The sequence below is a fragment of the Oncorhynchus clarkii genome, chromosome 11 (genome assembly GCF_045791955.1).
Source record: "Oncorhynchus clarkii lewisi isolate Uvic-CL-2024 chromosome 11, UVic_Ocla_1.0, whole genome shotgun sequence".
In the NCBI taxonomy this organism is placed as follows: Eukaryota; Metazoa; Chordata; class Actinopteri; order Salmoniformes; family Salmonidae; genus Oncorhynchus; species Oncorhynchus clarkii.
Window position 1 is genome coordinate 36,977,969 of NC_092157.1, and position 26,572 is coordinate 37,004,540.

Genomic DNA, 26,572 nt, shown 5'->3' on the forward strand with positions numbered 1-26,572 from the left:
GGTGGTGCGGTCTGCCCAATGCATCACCTGGGGAAAACTACCTGCCCTCCAGGACACCTAAAGCACCCGATGTCACAGGAAGGCCTGAAAGATCATCAAGGACAGCAACCACCCGAGCCACTGCCTGTTTTACCCCACTATCATCCAGAAGGCGAGGTAAGTACAGATGCATCAAAGCTGGTACCAAGAGACTGAAAAACAGCTTCTATCCCAAGGCCATCAGACCATTAAATAGCCATCACTAGGCAGATTCCACCCGGTTACGTAACCCTGCACCTTAGAGGCTGCTGCCCTATATACATAGACATGAAATCACTGGCCACTTTAATAATGGAACACTAGTCACTTTAATAATCTTTACATATTTTTGCTTTACTCCATTGCACATGTATATTGTATTCTATTCTACTGTATTTAGTCTATGCCACTCCTACATTGCTCATCCTAATATTTGTATATTCCTTAATTCCATTATTTTACTTTTAGGTTTGTGTGTCTTGTTGTGAATTGTTAGATATTACTGGACTGTTGGAGCTAGAAACACATGCATTTCACTACACTTGCAATAACATCTGCTAAACGTGTGTGTGACCAATCGCATTTGATTTTATTGGATAATACTGTTCACATTGAAAGCACAGTAAGTCAAGACACTTGTAAAATGATTTTTTTTAAATATAATTTGATCACCACCTGACATGAACATTAGTGAACAATGCATGTTAATAAAGTGTGCATACATCCAAACCACTTTTCTTAAAACATGTTGTTCTTATTTATCCCACGTATTTACATAAATTAGTCAATGTAAGTCAATCTGGCAATGCAACCAAGTTTTTGACTGGCGTCAAACAACAGTCTAGCCATCCTACCTGCAGTAGTTGCTGTAGCTGAGCATGACGATGAGTCCAGGGAAGAAGTAGCAGAGGCCAGTGAAGGCCACATTCCACAAGATCTCCCCAATTTGGTCCGGCCACATCAGAGTACAGATAATATCATATTATGATGCACCTCTCTCTGAGGAAGATGAATACCAACAACAAGTGTAAGGGCTCGATTCACTCTGTATTGCTGAAGCGTTATAGATTGCACGATAAGGTAATTTCCTATTCAGCCGACAAATGCAGTATTTATTGACAAATGCAGCCTTTATTGTGGATGCACTCTCCGCTAACATGGGAACATTGCCTTTAAATTCAAATACCTACAGCACTGTGTTATTTTATGTATGGGGTGACCGGCTTCACACTCCAGTACAGTAGGTGGGGGTGTAGGCAGTAGGCACCTTTCAGTTGGTTGCCATCCGCCAAACAAATTTAAGAAGAAGTCATTCTGTAAGACATTTCCTGTTTCTCGAGCACGGATCCGTAGTAATGACAGCAAAATAACTACATTTTTTTCTCCAGCTATCCATTTCTCCCAAAAATGTCTAAACTACAACAGATCAATGTGTTTCTCAACGAAACATTAACAGCAGTTCCTTTGGAGATATCCGTGGTAGTTAAAAAAACGATCGCAGAGTACCAGGAAGAAATCTACCGTTTGAAACGAGCGAATGCACGTCTACGAAGACTGCTGGATTTGGTTTTCAAACCAGAGATAAAATTGCGTAGATTAGCAGGTATGTGACGTCTCTATTTGACATTAATTTTACATTGTCGCCTAATACAACCTTTTTAAAAAAGTATTCGGCAATCATCATTTATTCGAAAAACACTGCTTCCATCATTGGCCGCAATAAAGAAAGTTCGACAAAAAGAAAAATCCACCCCTGTCCAACGGAAACTTTTTTGTTGTTGTCGATCTTCAGAAAATGTCTCCTATTGTTAGTTAACAATATACCTGTCGCAATATTTTTTTGTTGCGACATTGCTTTTTGTCGAATTACCCTGGGTCAATGGAAACCAGCCTACTGAGTACGGTTACATGCACTCAATTACTATGTGAATAGTCCGTTTAATATAATAGTTTGATTTCAACTTTTAGGGCTACATGCTTTGCGACAATGATATTAACACTTTATTAATCATTCGTCCCATATTTGTTAATGTTATAGTAAGGTACTGCAGGAATGTCTACCAATGGCATGCCCATCTTTTTGTGAGACATTACACTTGTCACTCGAAAACATTTAGAAAGTATTTATGAAGTAATAATAGCACTCACTTTAGATTAGGGACTGCAACAATACTTTACTGATGATTAGTAAATGGTTTATTAATGTGAGCGTAATGATTAATACATGGTTTACACATGTATAAATGGCATATATTATAGACATTTAAAATAAAGTGTTAGCAGAACGATTTCCCTAATCTTGTTTACATGGACACATCTGAAAACAGGGATTTTGATGAATGGACAAAATCAAAATAATCGTTCTACCACTGTGACCATGTTATTTTTGGGAAGCCCATGTGATTGAATTTGGACATATAAAGTTTGTTTGTTTGAAAACTTTTCTACGATGCATACTTTTAAGTTTTTCTGAACTCACTTCACTTGCACATTTATTTTCTATATTATTTTTTTATTTAACCTTTTTAACTTGGCAAATCATAAGAGGGAGGCTTGCGCTGCTGTCACATGCACACCTCTGTAACTCCAATTCAGCTGGTCCCAATCATTTGAAAGATTGCTCAGAAAACCAGGTGTTTTAATATGCGTATACTTACTTCTAATTGTGACTTTACGCCGATTAAGATAAGCAGAGTAAGGTGTTTACATGAGGGCAATTCCACGGTTACGGAATTGCTCTGAGACTCATATTTTTCACTTAAAATGTATGCCAAACACACACCATTGATTTCAAAGTTTAAGTGAAGTGGATTAACACCCGGTAAGAGAATTTCATCATTGGTCCCTGATCTATTCTACACATAAATGCATAATTTTGGATACGAATGTCACATAGTAGAGTACAGTATAGTTTAGCACATTATAGTGTACTCAACTAGAGTGCTCTACTGTGTACTGTACTGAACTATACTCTACTTCTCTTCACTGTGCTCTACTGTACTGTAATGTCCAAACGTGCAAAACATAGACGTCTATGATTGATTCAGATTTGGTACGTCTATGTTTGGGCCAAATGAAGGCCAGTCCAGATGTCTGTTGACACTGAAATCAGGGCTGGTCCAGATCTAACCAAAAAAAAAGATGTCTGTGGACGCTGAAACCAGGGCAGACTGACCAAATTTGGACTATTTTTCGATGTCCAGTGTCAACTGTGCTCAGTGGGTAAGGATGCTGGTTACAGTAAATGGAAAGAGAGAGGGCTCATGGGTAGGTGTCAGTAAGAGCTGTGAGAGTCGACATTAATAGGAGAGAGAGAGAGGCTAGAGGGAGGCGTTGTCCAGACTTTTCACAATCTTACTTTGACTTTCAAATAAGATTAAAAAAATAGTTATCGGCTTAACATAACAGTATGCCAGTGGAAGGGAGAACAGTAGCAGGAGACCCAACTATGATTTTAAAAAAGACTCTTAGCTTTCATGTGACAGACAATTTGACATGATCCTATGAACTTCACGTTGGTGCTCATGTGTCCTTTTACAGAGAAATGACCATGACTAATGCCATACTCGGCCTACTGCCTATGGCAGTATATCAGTTTAATATTGAATTATTAGTTTGCATGTGAACATAATCAATGAGCTTGCTGCACCTTTCTATTGGCACTTTTCATCAGCAAACTGCTCTAATCAGAGATGCATCTAATGCAACAACAAAAAACATCTCTAGCTTAAACTGACGGATTTTGATGGGGATTTCTTTAGTATTTTAAATTAGATTCAAATAGGTTCAACCGACTTCAAAAACGCTGGTCTCTGTATGTGGAAATCAAGATGTGTTTGTTCATTATCTAAGGCACATGCAAAAGACGTAAGTATATGCAATGTACTTATGCGATGCATGCTTACTAACTGAAGTCTTGCAGGTGTTTACATGGTTTTGCGCATATGCCAGGCAATAGAAATTTCAAAGGCAGTACCAGCGCTCTAAACAGTTGGGTAAATAATACTTTCCTTTGGATATTTTGTCTCAAATTTCTACCTCACAGACAACCGGTTGAGTAAGTTCAAATGTAATAATGTATAAAGAATTGAATTCTATATGCAAAGCAACACCTTCAGGACTTAATTAATGAAATTCTTCTGGAGCGCATATATTATTGAAATTGAATGGGGGAAAGCTTGGTTGCTCCCTCACAAATTTTGTATATCAAATAAAGTAAAATTTCATCAATAAGACCCATGTATTTCCAATGGATGATGTAATATGTTATTATTCAAATGAAAACAATACTACTGAATTAGTCGTTCATTTCTTCAATCTCTTTGGTAAATGTTATATCTGGATCACCTTCCCAGAACAAAAAAAAACAAATATTTGAAATCTGTCCCCAAATGCAATATATTTCCACTTGAAATCTAATATTTAATAAAATCCCTAGAATTAGTCAATAACAAAAAAAAACGGTATTCTTACAACTCTATCATAGATTTGTACAACTGTAACTCCTGGCCTTTATTTTGTTCATTTTAGGTACTTTAACTTTCGAAAGTCAATTCTTGTGATTTATTTTTAATGTTATTTTATGTTTCTACAGTGAATATAGACGTGTAGTGATGTCCTATGTTTGTATTGTATTTTTATTTTTTTACCTTTTTTTAACAAGGCAAGTCAGTTAAGAATGGGCTGGCATATTCTACAGACAATGAACACGATTGCATTTTATCAAGGCTCAACCCTAGTTGAATAGAACTCTGCCCGTGAACCAAAGTGAGCGAAGTGAACCAAAGTGGGTGAGCGAAGCCCAAATCTATCCGAGCGCCCCCACTCTTTCCGAATACGGGGCTCTGCAAAGACACTTTTGTGAGTCAACACATACTCGTCCGCCAAAACCGCAGCTTCAGCGACATTCTTTACTTTCTGTTCGTTAATATACGTGGCAATACGATCAGGAATTGTATCCTTAAATTGCTCTAACATAATCAGATCACACAGCCCTTGGAAAGTCACAACTGCAGAGGCGGAACACCAGCGATGAAAAGATAATTGTCGCGCAAACTCAACATGAGTCTGTTTATCATTCCTTTTTAAAGTTCTAAATCGTTGCCGGTAAAGGCTCAGGGACCAATTCATAAATCTGTAACACAGCTGTTTTAACCTTATCATAACTGGCACTGTCGTGTACACTAAGAGCTGAATATGCTTCCTGCGCTTTACCAGTCAGCACACACTGCGACATTAAAGTGTGGTCAGAATCAGGCCAACTCCTAGCGTCAGCAACACGTTCAAACAACGGAAATAATGTCTCAGGGTCCTTTTCATGAAACTGAGGCAATAACCGTAAGTTCCCAACAATATCAAATGTGTCTGGGGCACGACCAAAAGAGGAATGACCCCTAGGTAAATCTGGATCACCTTCCCAGAACAAATTCTCCCCTGAGATCTTTCCTTCCCTAACTCTATCCGTTCTTGTTGCAACTTGATTTTAGCACGCTCCATATCTTGTTTAAATGCCAATTCCTTTTCATACTTTACACGATCATGCTGTAGCTTCTCACGATCATGCTCTAGCTTCTCACGATCATGCTCCAGCTGTAACAGAAGCAGTTCTTTCTGCTGTTCAAAAAGAAGACTACTAGGACTAACCGATGGAATGGCCATTGTAACGTTATGGGGAAACGGCGAGTCCTCAGCAGAGGCTGGCCCAGTGGTAACTTCAAGAATACCCCTCTCCATCAGATTGGCCTTCAATATCCACCTAATATAATTCTTTAGACGTTTATCACTCATTTCAACCTTGTAGTGTTCAGCGACCTTCACCAGCTGTTCTTTAGTACCTAATTCTAACAATTCCTCTGATGGAAAGCGAATGAACTCATCTACATAAGACGCCATAGTCACACACAAACAATTCTCACTCTTCCCCTCTGCTGAGCACACCAGACCACAACCCGAGAAATGACAATCACCCTGAGCACCACAGAAGAGAGATGAGATACGGAGCTTCCCCAAAACCTACAAAAACTCAACCCTAGTCTTCGTGCGGATTTGCGGTGGGAATTTACGCACTGAAGCCCGCTGGCACGGAAAAACTCCCCAGCATGCTGGCAAATTCCACCAAGCCACGGATGTGCCCCCGAGACAACTGCTCAGTCCACAGACACCACACAAAAATAACAAAGATTAACCATGCCCAACATATTCCAAAAAATTAAACACGTCTCTAAGCCTATCAGGGGAAAAAGGCTATAGTTCCGGGTAGCAAGTTCCACTACCCTACCCAAATATCCCACCGAGGTACACAGCCGATTACTCATCTCAGACTGACGTCCCAACAGAAAGTAGAACAAGAGTTTCCAGGCTAGGCTGGGCCTGGAAACTAACCATTATACTCTCTCCAAAGCTGCACACAAACCAAACAACAAAGGCAACCAATACTGGGCCTATCAAACTCAAACAAAATATGCAAACCAAACACGTACCTCCACGGTCTCCCAAACCAATACGTTCAAATATCCCGGATGAGCTCCCACTTGTCACGAACCGGCTCAAAGCCCGTAACAAAAGGGAGACAACGTGGAGATAAGGAGTATTTATTGAATAAAGTAAACTAAGTACAATATACAATGGTGTGTGTAATAAGTAATCAGTAGTGTAAGTGAGTGTTTTGCATGAATGTGGGTGTTGGAGGTGCCAAAGCAAACAATCAAAAGGCCACCAAGATACACAACACAATCTGTAAAGGTGTCTGCATGGAGAGGGGAAGTGGTGTATTTATCCTGGGAGACACCGGGCCCAGGTATTTCCGATGTAGCTGACGACCCTCCCAACTCCGCCCACCAGCATCCTAATAAGGAAACAAGAACAAAGAGAGAATACGGCAGACAGAATGGGAGGGTTGTCACAATACCCAAGGAATATGGCTACCTACAGTGGGGCAAAAAAGTATTTAGTCAGCCACCAATTGTGCAAGTTCTCCCACTTAAAAAGATGAGAGCCCTGTAATTTTCATCATAGGTACACTTCAACTATGACAGACAAAATGAGAGAAAAAATCCAGAAAATCACATTGTAGGACTTTTTATGAATTTATTTGCAAATTATGGTGGAAAATAAGTATTTGGTCAATAAACTTTTGTTATCTCAATACTTTGTTATATACCCTTTGTTGGCAATGACAGAGGTCAAACGTTTTCTGTAAGTCTTCACAAGGTTTTCACACATTGTTGCTGGTATTTTGGCCCATTCCTCCATGCAGATCTCCTCTAGAGCAGTGATGTTTTGGGGCTGTTGCTGGGCAACACGGACTTTCAACTCTCTCCAAAGATTTTCTATGGGGTTGAGATCTGGAGACTGGCTAGGCCACTCCAGGACCTTGAAATGCTTCTTACGAAGCCACTCCTTCTTTGCCCGGGCGGTGTGTTTGGGATCATTGTCATGCTGAAAGACCCAGCCACGTTTCATCTTCAATGCCCTTGCTGATGGAAGGAGGTTTTCACTCAAAATCTCACGATACATGGCCCCATTCATTCTTTCCTTTACACAGATCAGTCGTCCTGGTCCCTTTGCAGAAAAACAGCCCCAAAGCATGATGTTTCCACCCCATGCTTCACAGTAGGTATGGTGTTCTTTGGATGCAACTCAGCATTCTTTGTCCTCCAAACACGACGAGTTGAGTTTTTACCAAAAAGTTATATTTTGGTTTTATCTGACCATATGACCATATGTCTCCCAATCTTCTTCTGGATCATCCAAATGCTCTCTAGCAAATTTCAGACGGGCCTGGATATGTACTGGCTTAAGCAGGGGGACACGTCTGGCACTGCAGATTTGAGTCCCTGGCGGCGGAGTGTGTTACTGATGGTAGGCTTTGTTACTTTGGTCCCAGCTCTCTGCAGGTCATTCATTAGGTCCCCCCGTGTGGTTCTGGGATTTTTGCTCACCGTTCTTGTGATCATTTTGACCCCACGGGGTGAGATCTTGCGTGGAGCCCCAGATCGAGGGAGATTATCAGTGGTCTTGTATGTCTTCCATTTCCTAATAATTGCTCCCACAGTAGATTTCTTCAAACCAAGCTGCTGGTGCAGGTCTACAATTTTGTTTCTGGTGTCCTTTGACAGCTCTTTGGTCTTGGCCATAGTGGAGTTTGGAGTGTGACTGTTTGAGGTTGTGGACAGGTGTCTTTTATACTGATAACAAGTTCAAACAGGTGCCATTAATACAGGTAACGAGTGGAGGACAGAGGAGACTCTTAAAGAAGAAGTTACAGGTCTGTGAGAGACAGAAATCTTGCTTGTTTGTAGGTGACCAAATACTTATTTTCCACCATAATTTGCAAATAAATTCATTAAAAATCCTACAATGTGATTTCCTGGATTTTTTTTCTCATAGCCTGTTTCTGGTCTCAGGTTCAGGAATGGCTGAACCCTAGAAATAGTACTGTTAGGAGATCTGGAGAGACCGGGTCAGTCAATAACTAATATGCTAATACTCTTAGTAAAAGTATTTATCTTCAACACGCAATCTGTAGATTCAATTAGATAGATTGAAATTGTACGTTAAACATCATAGCATAGTTGAAAGATATGTGTTGTGTAGAAACACGAAGTGGGTGGCCAGCAGAGATGGATGGGATGGGCTGAGGGTTGGTATGTGGGAGTGGAGTGGCTGTGTGAGAGAGAGAATGATGGGACGGGCTGAGGGAAGCTGAGGGTTGGGATGTGGAATTGGAGACAAGTGGGAGTGGAGTGGCTATGTGAGAGAGAGAATGATGGGATGGGCTGAGGGTTGGGATGTGGAATTGGAGACAATGGGAGTGGAGTTGCTGTGTGAGAGAGAGAATGATGGTCAAAAGATAAAGGAGGAAAAAAAAAGTCAAAATAAAACATCAAAAAGTACATTTGAATGACACTAAGTGGCAGTATTTTTACAACTAATGCCGGATTGCCTGAGGCTGATGCCGTGCAGGTGTTTGAACACATGCATATACACACACTCTCATTCAAATAAATACATGTAATTGCCAGACATGCACACAAACATAAAGTAGGCATTGCTGTTATGATTTCAGTTGTCCTTGATGTCCTTTGCTTAATTTTTTATTTTTTTGCATTGTTGTTTTCTTCTGTCTTTTCCTTTTTTCTCTTTAGTTCATTCTCTTGGTTGTTGGTGCATTGGGGGCTTTTGGGGGTGGGGAATGGAATTAGTTGTATTTTTTGGGGCGGACTGTGGGAGGGGTCTCGAATGGGTGAGGGACAGCTATTGGGGAACTGTGGGGGGGATCTTGGAGGGTTCGGGTTTCACAAGATTGTGATCATGAAAAGGAAACTGACATACAGTGCCTTGCGAAAGTATTCGGCCCCTTGAACTTTGCGACCTTTTGCCACATTTCAGTCTTCAAACATAAAGAAATAAAACTGTATTTTTTTGTGAAGAATCAACAACAAGTGGGACACAATCATGAAGTGGAACGACATTTATTGGATATTTCAAACTTTTTTAACAAATCAAAAACTGAAAAATTGGGCGTGCAAAATTATTCAGCCCCTTTACTTTCAGTGCAGCAAACTCTCTCCAGAAGTTCAGTGAGGAACTCTGAATGATCCAATGTTGACCTAAATGACTAATGATGATAAATACAATCCACCTGTGTGTAATCAAGTCTCCGTATAAATGCACCTGCACTGTGATAGTCTCAGAGGTCCGTTAAAAGCGCATCATGAAGAACAAGGAACACACCAGGCAGGTCCGAGATACTGTTGTGAAGAAGAAACCAAAATTGAACTTTTTGGCAACAATGCAAAACGTTATGTTTGGCGTAAAAGCAACACAGCTGAACACACCATCCCCACTGTCAAACATGGTTGTGGCAGCATCATGGTTTGGGCCTGCTTTTCTTCAGCAGGGACAGGGAAGATGGTTAAAATTGATGGGAAGATGGATGGAGCCAAATACAGGACCATTCTGGAAGAAAACCTGATGGAGTCTGCAAAAGACCTGAGACTGGGACGGAGATTTGTCTTCCAACAAGACAATGATCCAAAACATAAAGCAAAATCTACAATGGAATGGTTCAAAAATAAACATATCCAGGTGTTAGAATGGCCAAGTCAAAGTCCAGACCTGAATCCAATCGAGAATCTGTGGAAAGAACTGAAAACTGCTGTTCACAAATGCTCTCCATCCAACCTCACTGAGCTCGAGCTGTTTTGCAAGGAGGAATGGGAAAAAATGTCAGTCTCTCGATGTGCAAAACTGATAGAGACGTACCCCAAGCGACTTACAGCTGTAATCGCAGCAAAAGGTGGCGCTACAAAGTATTAACTTAAGGGGGCTGAATCATTTTGCACGCCCAATTTTTCAGTTTTTGATTTGTTAAAAAAGTTTGAAATATCCAATAAATGTCGTTCCACTTCATGATTGTGTCCCACTTGTTGTTGATTCTTCACAAGAAAATACAGTTTTATATCTTTATGTTTGAAGCCTGAAATGTGGCAAAAAGTCGCAAAGTTCAAGGGCGCCGAATACTTTCGCAAGGCACTGTATATTTTATATCACTATCTTGCACACGCACCCTCACACATAAGGATGCCTCTGTTGTGCAAAGACTGATACATGTTTGATAGTGTCTTGATGCTGTATTGATTGTCCTTCATGTTCTAATACTTTAATGTTACCCCTTCCTTGTGTTTTTTGTAATAAAAAAATAAGGAAAAAAAACAAGTTGTTTCCCATTTCAGTCACTTCTTTGCAAAGCTGTTCCCTATTTCAGTCACCTCTTAGGTCACGTTAGTGTGGGTAAAATCAAAAACGCCCTAAAGATTGACAAATATTGCATCCGATAAATGCATACTATAAAACACAGAAATTATCTGTATAGTATGTTCTTATAGTATATTCTTACCAGCGGTGGTCCTTACCTGTGAGTGTTCGACTCAAGTGTGACGTGTAATCCAGCATACGAACAAAACTTGTGGGAATTGTAGTTCACATGACAATTTTTGCAACTTTTTGAGAACTTCAAGTAATATGCATCAGCCTTAAGTAAATTAATTCACAAATCCGAATATAATTTTTAGATATATCTTAAATGACGTGTTATTAATGAATTGGATGATCCAGACTTTGAAGCCCCATCGTATAGGTAGTAGTCCTATTTGTGTTTTCATTAAATGTCTTCCTTTCTCCTTCCCTCCAGACCTCACTCTCACTGGAGAGGTTGTTAACCCTGAGCAACAGCACTATGAGCAGGAATGGAGCGCCAGTTTGGGGCCCGTGGAGTCTGATGCCGAAGAGTCTATATGGAACTCTATCAACATTACAACTGTAGAGAACCAAACAGAATTTGATGGTGAGCACTACAGAGAGTCCGACTCAACCAGTGAATATCAGCCCCCATCTGAAGTAAATCCAGAGAGTGACAACGACGAAAGTGATCATGTAAAAGAGGATGAAGTGGAGAATAGAATACGACTGTCACGGTTAACTCCTCTTAAATCAAAGAGAGGAAGAGGACGGCCAAGGAAAGAAGCCAGGGAGTTGCCTGATCTGAACTGTGACTTGTGCGGAAAATGCTTTGCGACAGCGGGTGGTCTGAGAAGGCATCAACAAAATGTGCACAGTGAAGATAGACCGAAAGCACGGCCAAAGAAAGGAAACCGTGAGTTGCCTGACCTGAAATGTGATGTGTGTGGAAAATGCTTGGCGACAGCACGTAGTCTGAAAAGGCATCGACAAAATCGCCATCTTGACGAGAGACCAAGAGGACGGCCAAGGAAAGAAACTAGTGAGTTGCGTAATCTGACATGTGACGTTTGCGGAAAATGCTTTGTGACAAGGCGTGGCCTACAAATGCATGGGAAAAATAGGCACAGTGACGAGAGACCATACATGTGTGACATATGTGGACAAGGTTTCGTCCTGAACTGCTACCTGATCCGCCACATGAAGACTCACACGGAGGAGGGACAACATTGCTGTACCATATGTGGCAAATGTTTCAATCACAAGAATAACCTGAAAAATCATATGGGTACTCATACAGGGCCGGCTTTTAAATGTGATTTGTGTGGAAAATGCTTGACAACAAAAGGAAGTCTGAAACTCCATCAGCAAAATCACACTGGGGAGAAATCCTATCCGTGCAAAGAGTGTGAAAAATCATTCAGCATAAAGGCAAGCCTGATATTGCATATGAGGACTCATACAGGGGAGAAACCATTCCGGTGCAAAGAATGTGGCAAATGCTTCAGTGACAAGGGAACCCTTACAAAGCATATGATGACTCACACAGAGGAGAAACCACATCACTGCAATGAATGTGGCAAATGCTTCAGTCTAAAGGGAAGCCTGACTGCGCATATGAAGGTTCATACAGGGGAGGGAGTTCAATGTCATTTGTGTGGAACTCACTTGAAGTTAGCATCAAGTCTGAAAAGACATCTGCGAACTCACAGAATAAGTATTCACAATGACTAAGAACAAGAAACAATGCCCCTTGTGTAAAATGAGTTAGATGGAAGAGACTAATAAGAGGACATACCACTCAAGTATGCTCTTGGTAAAAAAGTACACTCCGCAATCTTGGAATCTGTTCAATGGTCATTTCAATTCATATAACTTACTCATTGATTGTTGAACATTTTTATTTTGGGTGGAAAATGTATTTATTTAAATGTACTGTATTTAGGTACATTTTCCCATTCTAAATAAACTAATATGGCAGCTTATTATGATAATTAAGTCTGCCACCAGTAGGAGTAGTAACACCAATGATGGCAACACCAAGGATACATTTTAGATCAATGAGGAATTTCTGAAATTGAGGCCACAGATTCGAAAATCTAAGGTCATTAACCCTTTAAAAATAATACATAATTAATCATTTTTCCCATAATGTAATTTCCAAGGTGTTCACACCAATTACAAAAACCTGAGGGGCACATGTTATATTGGTTAACAAAATTATTATTGATCTACAGTACCTTGTGGTGGTTAATTTCTGTATTATCAAATGAGGAGAGACAGACTTATCACACAAGTCAGAGTTATACATAAACTGAATCTTTATTAGTGAGAGCTCTGTAATAGCGGTGGCTGGTCGACGAACCACCCTCAGATGATTCGTTGAGAGCCACGACACAAAGGCTACTGAAATCTTTTATAACAAAGATCCACCCCCTAGTCTACATAACAAACAACATATGTGTGGAACGGGTCACAAGGTGAGACTTGATAAATGAGAATGGAGTATCCCGCAGCCAGATAGCATTTGCTAGAAATTCTGTTCTTATCGTTCAGTTTGGCCCCTAAGATGAGGCTCCCATCTCATTCCTGGTACTTCATAGCACAAAAACACCAACTCATTCTATGGCATAAATCAATTGTCAACTCCAGATACTCGCATCTCAAGTAAAAACCTCTTCTTGACCACACGCCTGGACAAGTTCACTGAGGGGAGTGAGCCTCTAGGTCATACACTATCCCAGGATAGGTGCAACATCAGAGATGTCATACAATGGTTCCAGACACTACCCACAACACTACCCCACACATCTGTTGTCTCAAACCTTATCTCCCCTAAGGCCAAAGGAGGGAATGACTGGCGCACAGACATTGTAGAGACAAGTAATTGGTTCCCCATCAATCACGCCATCCCTTCACATGGTTTAAGAATAGGTAAAGACACATTCACATATGAAGACAATGTTCCCTTCCTGTCCTCTTCTCTTTCTGATGTTCTGCATAGCACTAGGGACATGTGAAAGACAAGTCTGACCTCTCCCCTCTCTGGGCCCCAGGTGACAGAGCCCCAGCTGAGGGAAGAAGTGCAACTGCCATCACCAGTCCGAGTCCGAACGGATACATTCTAATAACAAGCATATCATATAAGCATATTATGCAGATAAGACATCTTAATTATCTATGTTACCTAACTAATTCTGATTCTTCCGCCACAGCCTTCAGCAAGTATTCATACCCCTAGACTTTTTTTCACATTTTGTTGTGTTACAACTTAGAAAATGTATTAAATGTAACTTTTTTTGTCACACAATACCCCATAATGTCAAAGTGGATTTAAAAGCTGAAAATGTCTCGAGTCAATAAGTATTCAACCTCTTTGTTATGGCAAGCCTAAATAAATTCAGGAGTAAAAATGGAAGCCTGTACAAAACAAAAGTATTCCAAAACATGCATCTTGTTTGCAAACAAGGCACTAAAGAAATACTGCAAAAAATTTGGCAAGCAATTCACTTTTTGTCCTGAATACAAATGTTTATTTTTGAGCACATCCAATACAATACAGCACATTACTACCACGTTACTACCACTCTCCATATTTGCAAGCATAGTGGTGGATGCATAATGTTATGGATATAAATGTACTGAATGGAGCTAAGCACAGGCAAAACCTGGTCCAGTCTGCTTTCCACCTGACACTGGGAAATTAATTCACATTTAGCAGAACAATAACCTAAAACACAAGGTCAAATCTAACCTGGAGTAGTTTGCCAAGAAGATAGTGAATGTTCTCGCATGGCTAAGTTCCAGTTTTGACAAATCTGCTTGAAAATCTATGGCAAGACCTGAAAATGTCAAGCAATGATCCACAACCAATTTGACAGAGGTTTAAGAATCATTTTTGAAAGAATTATTGGGCAAACAAACGTTGCACAATCCAGGTGTGGAAAGCTCTTCGAGACTTACCCAGAAAAACTGACAGCTGTAATCACTGCCAAAGGTGATTAACATGTATTGACTCAGGGGGTTGAATACTTATCGAATGAAGATATATTAGTGTTTTATTTGTCATACTTTTTACATAAAAAAAAAAATATGTATTATGTATTTACATTTTTCTTCCCTTTGACATTGGAGTATTTTGTGTAGATCTTTGACAAACAATGACAATTAAATCAATTTTAATCCCACTTTGTAACACAACAAAATGTGGAAAAAGTCAATGGGTGTGAATAGTTTCTGAAGGCACTATATATAAATATATGAAATACTTTTGTTTAATTTCTAGCATTCAAAATAATAGATATCTCTAAATCCCCCAAACATGTTACTACTGAGACTAGCCAAATTCTTTAAACAATGCATAATCCTATAGTTTTGCAGTATAAATGACTTGCATTGTGTTTTATCATTGATAAACAGTTCAATATAAACAAAAACATGTATGATGTGTGACTATTTGTCATTTTAAAGTGTTTTTCATGGTTACAAAGGTGTAGGGTGCAAATGCCCAGGAATTCATTAATGACCCAACTTATGAATGCACAACTATCTTACGCTATCATATTCCAAAATATAAGGTATTATTACTCAGTCGTATAGAAACAACAAGAATGAAAACAAGCACTGAATAGCTTCAAAATATGTTAAAAACGATCGTGTGGATGTCAGTCTTTGTATCTATAGTGCTGCCTAGGTATTTGAGAGGAGCTAGCCAACATTCTTCTAGCCCCATCTCTCAGCTGTTTACTAAAACATGGAACGGGAACCACATTTAGTTGTTTTTCGAATTGCGGTCTAAAGCTTTGAGGCGGGTATTAATATATTCCTAAACCTGCTGAACCAGGTAGTGAATCAAAGTTTGTCTGACATTTTAAGACCTATTAAGTAAGTGCAGTGTCAAGATGAAACCACATTCCGCAACATCGGTCGCATAGTTCCAGCTACATTTGTCCATCTCAAACGCATGGGAAAGAAAGCCCTGAATAAAACCATTACAACTTTACAGAAGAGTCTCAAAGAGCTTCAAAAGCAATGCCATCTTGATGATATGGTTTGATGACTGGCTAGGTTATTTTCTTTTCGCAACCTATACAATCATGAGAATTATGACAATGGTTATGATATGATAATAACTATCTTGATGTTTAGTAATGTTATGATAATCTACAGTATGCGATGATCAATGAAAATTATGTTAAACTATGTACTGTACCTGGAACCGAATATGAAATAATAGGGTCATTCTATATGAATTCAAAACACCTTTTTTACCACTTCCAATTTGATTTGAACAAAACTTTCCATACATGTTTGCCTTTGGTGGAAGTGGTCAGAAAGCTTTTTGGACCTGAATGCCAAAACATTCAGGAGATAGTGCTCAAAGTTAACCCATTTTGCCAACCCCACCCTACCATTGGTCAAGCCCTATGGCGCTATAAAGGCAGCATCACTCCTGTAAAACGTTTTTTTGTTGTTTTTGTTCTACTCAGTGACCAGTTTATTAGGTACACCACCCCATTCACGAAAATGGTTCGCTCCTACAGACAGTGAGTCACGTGGACGTGGCTTGCTATATAAAGCAGGCAGACAGGCATCAAGGCATTCAGTTACTGTTTCGAGTGAATGCTAGAATGGGAAAAACTAGTGACCTAAGGGACTTTGAGCGTGGTATGATCGTCGTTGCCAGGTGCGCTGGTTCCAGTATCTCAGAAACAGCTAGGCTTTTCACGTACAACAGTGCCTATGGATTACTGAAAATGGTGCGACAAACAGTTCTGTGGGTGAAAACAGCTCGTTGATGAGAGAGGTCGAAGGAGAATGGCAAGAATCGTGCAAGCTAACAGGCGGGCCACAACAGGCAATTAATGGCGCAGTACAACAGTGGTGTGCAGAAAGGCATCTCAGAACGTACAACTTGTCAGTCCTTGTCACGGATTGGCTATTGCAGCAGATGACCACACCAGTTTCCACTCCTATCAGCTAAAAACAAGAAGAAGGGGTTCCAGTGAGTACGCGATCAACAACACTGGGAAATAAAGGGGTGGAGAAACATTGCCTGTTCCATTGAATCCCGGTTCTTGTTGTGTCATGCTGATAGCAGAGTCAGGCTTTGGCATAAGCAGCATGAGTCCATGGCCCCATTCTGCCTGATGTACAGTACAGGCTGGTGGTGGTGTTGTAATGGTGTGGGGAATCATTTTCCTGGCACATGCTCACTCCCTAGATACCAATTGAGCAACGTGTATCTGAACATTGTTGCTGACCAGGTGCATCCCTTCATGGTTGCAGGGGGTCTCATCCGGTACTAGATGTGTACCTAAAAAAACTGTCCATTGAGTGTATATAATTATAAAATATTAAAGCCACCATGGCATTTTAAATCTGTCAAGCAAGTCAGATGGATGGTTGGTTTGGCAAGCTAGATAACTGGGTAGCATGTTATGTTTTGATTTGAATGTTGAGGTTGAGCGGACAAGGCCAAAGCAAGGGTACAAGCAGAGATGGCAGAGGTATGCGCAAATGCTCGGGAAGGCTACTTTGGACTACCGCTGAGCCTTCCACTGCCAGGGCATCACCCAAGTGTGTGCTAAGTGATCAGTGGTGGTTGAGGAGTAGCTGGCTACCTACTGGCTACAGAGACCAGACTTTGCACTGTGTAACGGCTCTGGACAACAGTCATCATTGCTTCAAGACCAGACCCCTGCCTATGACTGTGATGCATCCGCTCTCTCCCTCCTCACATGGACATTTCCCTTACAAAAAAACTCACCTGAAATTCATATGATAACATGTGTTTCAAATGTGATCGCATGTGATCTTATGTGAAGTTAATGTAATAGCGTGACAACATGTAAAAGCAACATATGATAACATGAAACTACACATGTAAAAACATGATCTCATGCTAAATAAATGTGACAACATGGGATGCAAAATTACAACCATCTGAGTTCGTTTTTCACATGTGGAAGTGCAAATTCGATTTTCACAGAAATTCCACACCCCACTGGGCACACCACATCACTTAAATGTGCATAATTGGGTAATATTTGGTTAAGACGTTGATCGATGAGAGATTGCAACCTATATTCACCCACTCGAAAAGACAGCCAAAAGTTAGTTGAATTTCCAATGTCATCACTATGCTTTCAACCATCTAAAAGCACAACCAAATTCCAATGGAAAAACAATGTGTGATTTTTTTGGTTTATACAACAGATTATGATTATATACACAGTATTATGTATGACTGTGCTTCATCTAATAGCAGAACCAAATGACCTGGATTGCAGTTGAGATTGCATTAAAAGTAACCTTGAACATGCACACTTTATATAATTACATAAGAAGACATAAAAAATGTGGTCATGGATGTTGTTACTCATTTGAAGGTTGAATGTTACATTCATTTGTAAGACAGCCTTAACTTTATGCTATTTAATGTATTACAAAAGTAATATTGAATTGTGTTTGGTTGTCAACACAACCAAATATCAACAATTAATAAAAGGAGATGTATCTTCTGCTTGGATAGATCCATCTGTGCCACTGACTTAGTCTGGCTTTAATTCCAGTTTGTCTACAAATGAATAATTGATATGTTGGATTCATGTCTCTATCTCAACCAAACATCTAAGTTAAAAGAATAGCACTACATCAAATCTAATTGTAAGGACCGACGCCGGAGATGAGAAGCAGGTACATGGAGTCAACATTTAATCAGGAACATACAGGTAACAAGACAGGCACAGCGTCGGAACACGGGTAAACAAGGACATACGACAATCAATGATGAAGCAGGGAACAGAGCGGGGAACCAGACATATAGGGAAGGTCATGACAGAGGTGATAGAGTCCAGGTGAGTCCAATAATCGCTGACGCGCGGGACGGGGGAAAGGCGGGTGTGCGTAATGATGGAGGTAGGAGTGCGCAATGCTGGGGAGCTTGGTGCCCTCGAGCGCCAGGGGGGAAGAGCGGGAGCAGGCGTGACACTATTTTTTTTAATAAAGTTTGATTTAGTCCTATTTAACTTGTTGATTTTTTGTTGAGATTGAGACGAATCCAACATATTAATGATTAACTTGAATCCCAGCGGAGAGAGGGGAGCCGGCCAGGCAAAGACAGCAAGGGTGCCGGTTCACCTTCGCACCCCTGAGCCAGACCACTCAATCATAGGACCTACTGAAGAGATGAGTCTTCAGTAAAGACTTAAAGGTCGAGTCTGCGTCTGTCACATGGATAGGCAGACCATTCCATAAAAATGGAGCTCTATAGGAGAAAGCCCTGCCTCCAGCTGGGACAATAAGGAGCCCTGAGTCTTGTGACCGTAGAGTACGTGTAGGTATGTACGGCAGGACCAAATGGGAGAGATAGGTAGGAGCAAGCCCATGTAAAAATTGTTTTAGGTTAGCTGTAAAACCTTGAAATCAGCCCTAGCCTTATTAACAGGAAGCCAGCGTAGAGGCTAGCACTGAAGTGATATGATCACATTTTGGGGTTCTAGTCAAGATTCTAACAGTTATAGATTTTTCATTCTCATTGAAAGCAAGTCTAAGAAGCGCTAGATATGTTCTATGTGCGCTATTTCTATGCTTCCTGGTTTTAAGTTTTGTTTGTGGATCTTTTCATTTCGGTTCTGTACACGAACCTCAAACAGCTGAAACTACAATGTTTTTGGTTATGGAAAATATATTTCCCAGCAGTTTAGATGGTACAATAATTCTCAACACAATGACTACTTGTTTTGTTACATAAACTGAAGGCTAACTATTATGATTAGAGCAACCAGGAATTGGCAGAGCGATTTTGGCATAGAGCATCTTTAATACACTGAACAAAAATATAAACGCAACATGTAAAGTGTTGGTCCCATGTTTTATGAGCTGAAATAAAAGACCTCAGAAGTTTTCCATACGCACAAAAAGCGTATTTTTCTAAAATGTTGTGCACAAATTTGTTTACATCCCTGTTAGTGAGCACTTCTCCTTAGCCAAAATAATCCATCCACCTGAGAGGTGTGGCATATCAAGAAGCTGATTAAACAGCATGAATATTTGGCACAGCGGTCTTAGGCACTGCATCACTACAGATCCGGGTTCGATCCCGGGCCCTGTCGCAGCCGGCCGTGACCGGGAGACCCATGAGGCGACACACAATTGGCCTAGCGTCGTCCAGGTTAGGGGAGGGCTTGGCCAGCAGGGATGTCCTTGTCCCATCGCGCTCTAGCGACTCCTGTAGTGGTCCAGGCGCAGTGCACACTGACACGGCTTCCGGGTTAAGCAAGCAGTGTGTCAAGAAGCAGTCCGGCTTGGCAGGGTCGTGTTTCGGAGGATTCATTGCTCTGGACCTTCGCCGGTCCCGAGTCCGTACGGGAGTTGCAGTGATGGAACAAGACTGTAACTACCAATTGGATATTACGACATTGGGGGTAAAAAGTACCAACAATTAAAAAGACAGCATGATCATTACACAGGTGCACCTTGTGCAGGCCACTCTAAAAATGTGCAATTTTGTCACACAACACAATACCACAGATGTCTCATGTTTTGAGGGAGCGTGTAATTAGCATGCTGACTGCAGGAATGTCCACCAGAACTATTGCCAGAGAATATTATGTTAATTTTTCTACCATAAACCGCCTTTGTCGTTTTAGAGAATTTGTCAGCACGTCCAACCGGCCTCACAACCACAGACTGCGTGTGTGGACGAATACCCAATGGTGGTGGTGGGGTTATGGTATGGGCAGGCATGAACTACGGACAACGAACACAATTGTGTTTTATCGATGGCAATTTGAATGCACAGAGATACCGTGACGAGATCCCGAGGCCCACTTTACATGTTGCGTTTTATATTTTTGTTCAGTGTAATTTTTCCTCTGTGCAGAATCATCATCTGCACTGTCATTTGTGATAAATGATCAAATAAATGTAATCATTTTAGGGGGGACATTACAAACTCAGAACTATTCCATGGGGCAGTGATTCAATTAACTGAGATTAAGTTGTGATGGCTACTTAAATGTAAGGACAAAGCCAAAATATAGAAAGATGGCAGTGTATGCCAATGTGCTTATGCTATGTCCAATGGAACTATTGGACGTGGAAGTCACTTTCACCATCATTGATGTAAAGGGTCAAAATTGACAGCCCATTTTGAACACGCCCTCTATGGGGCATGTGACATCCCCATTGCTATAAAACTGAAAAGTGCTGTGGTCTCTCTGAATAAAGCACAAAGTGAAGATGAGAGGAATAATACTACTCAGTCTCCTGGCTGTTGTCTTGGCTCTGCCTAAACCTCAACAAACTAAACAGCGGGTAAGAAATCATTTTCTTTGAGTGAATACTAATATAGGCTGATAGAACTCCTATAGGAACTCCTTATAGAACTTTGATTTTTTTTTTGACTGTTTTGAATAAATTCTCATACAATAATCCTCTTAGATCATTTTGATCAAATAAACTCGGGAGTGAATGGAGTCAACACTTTTTGAACACCGAGTTCCTATGTTTAGTTGCTTCATTCATCAAGCTACTTCAGTAAAGATCATAATGGACACTGCAAAAATGGAAACGTCATAAATTATATAATTTGGGATTGGGATTATGGAGAGGATAAAGGCATAATTTAATCTCATAAAATGTTCAATGGGTTTTGTTAGAGAACACAGCAAAGTGTATTTGGAGTTGTTTAATATTTGCTTTGTCTGGTGTCAATGGTCTTCCTGAAACAGGGTAAACACACAGTTACGGGAATTCATACTCTTATACAAATAAAAATCAGTGGTTCATGGGTGTTGATTAACCCTAGTCAAAAGAGCTATGTTTACCACGTTGTGTTATTTAAAATACAACAACACTGATAAGTGATGAATGGGCTAATATTAATATTTATAATACATTATTTCAGTGGCCAAAAGGTTCCAGGTTTCCCCTTGAAAATGTAGATGGGTTTGGAGAACAGGAACAAGTGAGTAACTTTTTGGTGTGTGTGAGTGTAATTGTAGATTAAAGGACTTGACATTTGTGTTTTTATATTTACGACTGTCACATATTTTACTCCAGGAGACGTCCCAGGGTTTGGTATACACAGGTACTCAGCCCATTATGGAGCCCACTCCTAGACCCTTTGCAAACACGGAGAAGACAACCCTATCAGCAGCTGTAAATGCTTTAATATCAGCAGTTGTAAACGCTATTCAGAGTTTGGGAGATTAAAGGACTGTGTTGCTGGTTTGAGTTGGGGCTATCATGGTGGTGTGTCCAATAAACCAGTGGTGTTCAACTTGTGGTCTGCAAATTATTACTTTTATTGTTTCTCTATTGTTTCTCTTCCAGAAATAGTATATTATAATTATTGGTCCCAGTGTCCTTTAGCAGTAATTTATACTTGCATGTGAATCCTTTATCTAATTACTTTTTTACAACAAAGATGACATTTTTAGTAAAGCAATGACCCGTTGGAACCGAAACTTGGGATCGACATTTAGCCTACAAAAGGTTTAAACTTTCGGTCCAGTAGAAGATTCGAACCGTGCAATTAGTGATAATATAATACAGTGCACTGGCTGGCTGGCTCATGTGTGTGTTAGGTGTGTGTGGGTCTGGGAGGAGGGGTGTGTGTGTGGCAATGCACTGCCATTAGGGACGCACATTGTTGGCAGTGCTTGTTAGGACCTGTAGTGCAGGATTTGGCCTGCGGGCCTTGTGTTTGACACGTGAACTACACCCTCTGTCAATTCATGATAAGGGGACAATGGCTCCTGATAGACAGGGTTGTCCCATTAGTTCTCTTATATACTGCTTACACAGCCGAGTTATATTTGCATGATTCAGCTTATTATTCATAATGAATTCATCATTAACTTTTGGTTCATGCATGTGACCGACCAATACATGCATTTGCATGTGACAGACCAATACCTTACGAGGCTTCTCTCTTAGCTGAGACCTTGGAACTGAGATATTATTTCGTTCTCAAAACAAGGTTCTGGGTGTACTGCCAAATTGCAGATACTGATAGTGAGGATTCATTCAATCAGTCACTTGCATGAACATTGGTTATTCGAAAAGCACAAACAGAACACAGAAATTGGTTATTAGAAAAGCACAAACATAAAATGTTTCATCACAAGATCTTTGGCAGGGGTGTCAAACTGAAAAAACACAACAAATTCACGGGCCAGACAGACTGTTTTTAGAAAAAAAACTTGCATACATCTGTGACCCAAATGGACTGTTTTTATTTTGTACTTTTGTACATAGGATGCTGTATATAGCATTTTAACATATTAAAAGAAAAAAGAGATAGAGTAAATCATGTTTGTCCAGCCCTAATGCGAGCGCATCAGGCTGTCATTTCTTAAAAAAGGTGACTCAAATGTTGATTCATTTATACTCATTTATACTCCCTTGTGTATCCTATTGTCCTTCTGTTGTAATTTATAATGAAATCCTTTACCTTATAACTTTTTGATTTTCTGTAGGCTTCAGCAATTAGGTTGGAACCGTATGGACATTTGGGCTACAACACATTTAAACTTTCGGTCTGGTAGAAGATCCGGTCACTGCCATTACTGATGATATGATACAGTACACTGGCTTACATGTGTGTGTGTGAGTGTGTGTGTGGTTCTGGGAGGAGGGATGTGTGTATGGCAATATGCACTGCCGTTTGGCGTGCAGCACATTTGAAATGCTTGCTGTAACTTGATGTGCAGCGCATCGTGGGCATATCTATGGGGTTGATCAGAAGGTCAGCTTTACATCAGACCAAGAATAGTTATCACCACTTCTACATTATAAGACAAATAATTTTATCTCAGCCACCAGGGTGGTGAAAGTGCATGGTATTGAGCTTGGAACTCCTTTCCAATAAATATTGAGGGTCTTATGCTGGTGACATGATGATCGATGCTTGGCTGCCATTTGACAAATAAAAATGATCTCGCTCTTTTGTCCATAATAATCTCATCATGTAGGCTATACCCACACGGTACCTTTAAACTGTTGGCTAGAGCACATTTGCCAATCCAGTGTGCACATTTACTATACAACTCAACACTTTTAGTGTCAAAACCATCAGTAGAGTTGAAAATCAGATGGAAACCTATTTTTTATTCAGTACATGGAAATGAAATATGCAAAGGTTATTTTTATGTACATTACGTCATTACGCACAGCCTTCAATCCGCAACAAGTCAACTTAATGGAAACACACCACTGGTAGGAAAACACGCAAATATTTTTGTATGCGGATTTTAGAATATTAGCATAAAAAAAAACATCTGTTGCCAAATGGATGGAAACCTAGCTATTGTAAGGACTTGTATTCAGCTATGAGATCAGTCTATGGCAACGTTTCCTAAACTCAGTCCTCAGCACCCCAAGGGGTGCACGTTTTGGTTTTGCCCTAACACTACACAGCTGATTCAAATAATCAAATATTCATCAAGCTTTGACAATTTGAATCAGCTCTGTCGTGTTTGGGAAACTCTGGTCTATGGGGTTGATCAGAAGGTCAGCAATCAGTCATCTTTACATCAGACCAAAAATACTTTCTACATTAGAAGACACATCATTTTATCTCTGCCACCAAACTTCTATCATTCACACCTTTGACGTCATTCACCAGCACAGAAAACGTTGCAAGAACCTTCAAGGCCAGTTGGGTAGAAAAGTGGAAAGAGAACATTTGATTTTCATATACATATTATCAGGCGTCAGTCCAATATTTCTGTGTGTCTAAAGAGGTTGAAAGCAGACAATGTAATGGTAACATTGTAATGGTAACATTTTCACATAAATAACCTACGGTGCATTGTAATGCATTAAGGTAACTCAGATTTTTTGTAATGATCAGGTGGACATAATCAATCAGGAAGATATGTATCCCATCTGTGTGCAAACCAGATGGGATGATGTATCGCTGCAGAATGCTGTGGTAGCCATGCTGGTTAAGTGTGTCTTTAGTAGTGGTTTCTTTGCAGTAATTCGACCATGAAGGCCTGATTCACGCCGGCTTCTCTGAACAGTTGATGTTGAGATGTGTTTGTTTCTTGAACTCTATTTTTACCCCCAATTTCGTGGTATCCAGTCTTATCTCCCATACGTACTCGGGAGAGGCGAAGGTCGAGAGCCGTGCGTCCTCGGAAACACAACCCAACAAAGCCGCACTGCTTCTTTTGACACAATGCCCACTTAACCCGGAAGACAGCCGCACAGAATGTGTCGGAGGAAACACCGTACACCTGGCGACCGCCACAGGAGTCGCTAGTGTGCGATGGGACAAGGACATCCATGCTGGCCAAGCCCTCCCCTAACCTGGAAGACGCTGGGCCAATTGTGCACAGAAAATCAGCTAGCACTGCGCCACTCAGGAGGCCTGGGCTGCAAATTCTGAGGCTGGTATCTCTAATGAACTTATCCTCTGCAGCAGAGGTAACTCCTGTGGCTGTCCTCATGAGACAGTTTCATCATAGCGCTTGATGTTTTTTTGCGACTGCACTTGAAGAAACTTTCAAAATGTATGAAATTGTCCCGATTGACTGACCTTCATGTCTTTTTTTTTAACCTTTATTTAACCAGGCAAGTCAGTTAAGAACTTCTTATTTTCAATGACGGCCTAGGAACAGGAACAGTTAACTGCCTGTTCAGGGGCAGAACGACAGATTTGTACCTTGTCAGCTCGGGGGTTTGAACTTGCAACCTTCCGGTTACTAGTCCAACGCTCTAACCACTAGGCTACTCTGACAATTGCTTACACATGATTTCTGAAACTATGGCTCCTTTTCTCTAGACTCTACACACAAAATCTCAAAACGTCACACATCTCTTGCAAAACCAAACACTTAATTCAAAACTATTTTAGCTCTTCTCAAAATTGTGTTTTTACATCAAAACTCTACACACAAACCAAATGATTAGCTCTTATACACAGATGTGACAAATGTAAAGCACTACTATCCTGTGTCTTTTGCATGTTCAGTGTGCAGTGGAGTCCACGGCAGCTTGTCATAGCACTCACACATACATGTATGTGCACAAATATATACAGTATGTATGCCTATTTAGTATATATTTACACTATAAACAGAAATGCAAAGTGGGAAAAAATAAAATGCATTTCTTTCTCAAAACATTGCATTTTCACCCAGATTTCAGGACGAACAGTAACAGACAAAACAAATACAGTAGAAGATAAATAAACAGGTTTGTTACTATAAAGAAAAACACAATTAGACTGCATCCTGTCACCTATTTGGGTCTGGCCACAGCACCTCATCAACATCACAAGCGATGTTCTCTCTGGCTAAACAGCAGGGGAAGTAGCGTCTGGAGTGGCGTATCCAGCCCTGTCATGCCCCATCGTCTATGTCACCACAGGCCTCCTCCTTGTCCTCGTCCTCGTCCCCCTCTTACTCTCTCTCCTCTTCCTTTAACTCTCGCTAAAATTGGCCTTCAATGTTGTCCACACCAAGAAAGTCAACCTGAAGCCTATTTAGAGTGCTCAAGCTCTGATTTCTAGGTGAAGAAATTAGCTAGAAGTGCTTTCACACGTGAGCACTTGGTGTAGGTAATCGGTAAATGAGTGTGGCATTTTGAATGGCAGTGTTTTCCAAACGAAGCACAAGACCTGTTAGTTTTGAATGATGTGTCTGATGTAGAGAACTGTGTTAAGTGTTTTGAAAAAAGTGTTTTACAATTGCAAACTGAGTGTAAAGCAGATAATGGGCTTGCAGCTTTGCAGACTTGGTCTGAAGATTAGGTACATGAGTTAATGGTTTCACTGAGTGTGACTCAACTACACCTT

General features: G+C 40.5%; 1 protein-coding gene and 1 long non-coding RNA gene across 2 annotated transcripts; both read left to right on the forward strand.

Moving 5' to 3' along the window:
• Nucleotides 1-1,356: 1,356 nt before the first annotated feature.
• On the forward strand, nucleotides 1,357-17,696 carry LOC139420484 (zinc finger protein OZF-like). The gene is made up of 2 exons (XM_071170683.1): nucleotides 1,357-1,621; nucleotides 11,213-17,696. The coding sequence occupies exons 1-2, from the start codon at nucleotides 1,426-1,428 to the stop codon at nucleotides 12,490-12,492; spliced, it is 1,476 nt and encodes a 491-aa protein (XP_071026784.1). The 5' UTR covers nucleotides 1,357-1,425; the 3' UTR covers nucleotides 12,493-17,696.
• A 3,283-nt stretch (nucleotides 17,697-20,979) lies between these two features.
• On the forward strand, nucleotides 20,980-22,045 carry LOC139420733 (uncharacterized). The gene is made up of 3 exons (XR_011635525.1): nucleotides 20,980-21,078; nucleotides 21,671-21,730; nucleotides 21,826-22,045. It is a non-coding gene; the product is annotated as an uncharacterized lncRNA (long non-coding RNA).
• Nucleotides 22,046-26,572: the final 4,527 nt, after the last annotated feature.

Coding starts and splice junctions, on each gene's coding strand:
- LOC139420484 (XM_071170683.1), top strand. CDS start 1,426: ATGTCTAAACTACAACAGATCAATGTGTTTCTCAACGAAACATTAACA. Junction 1,622..11,212: donor AAAATTGCGTAGATTAGCAG/GTATGTGACGTC, acceptor CCTTCCCTCCAG/ACCTCACTCTCACTGGAGAG.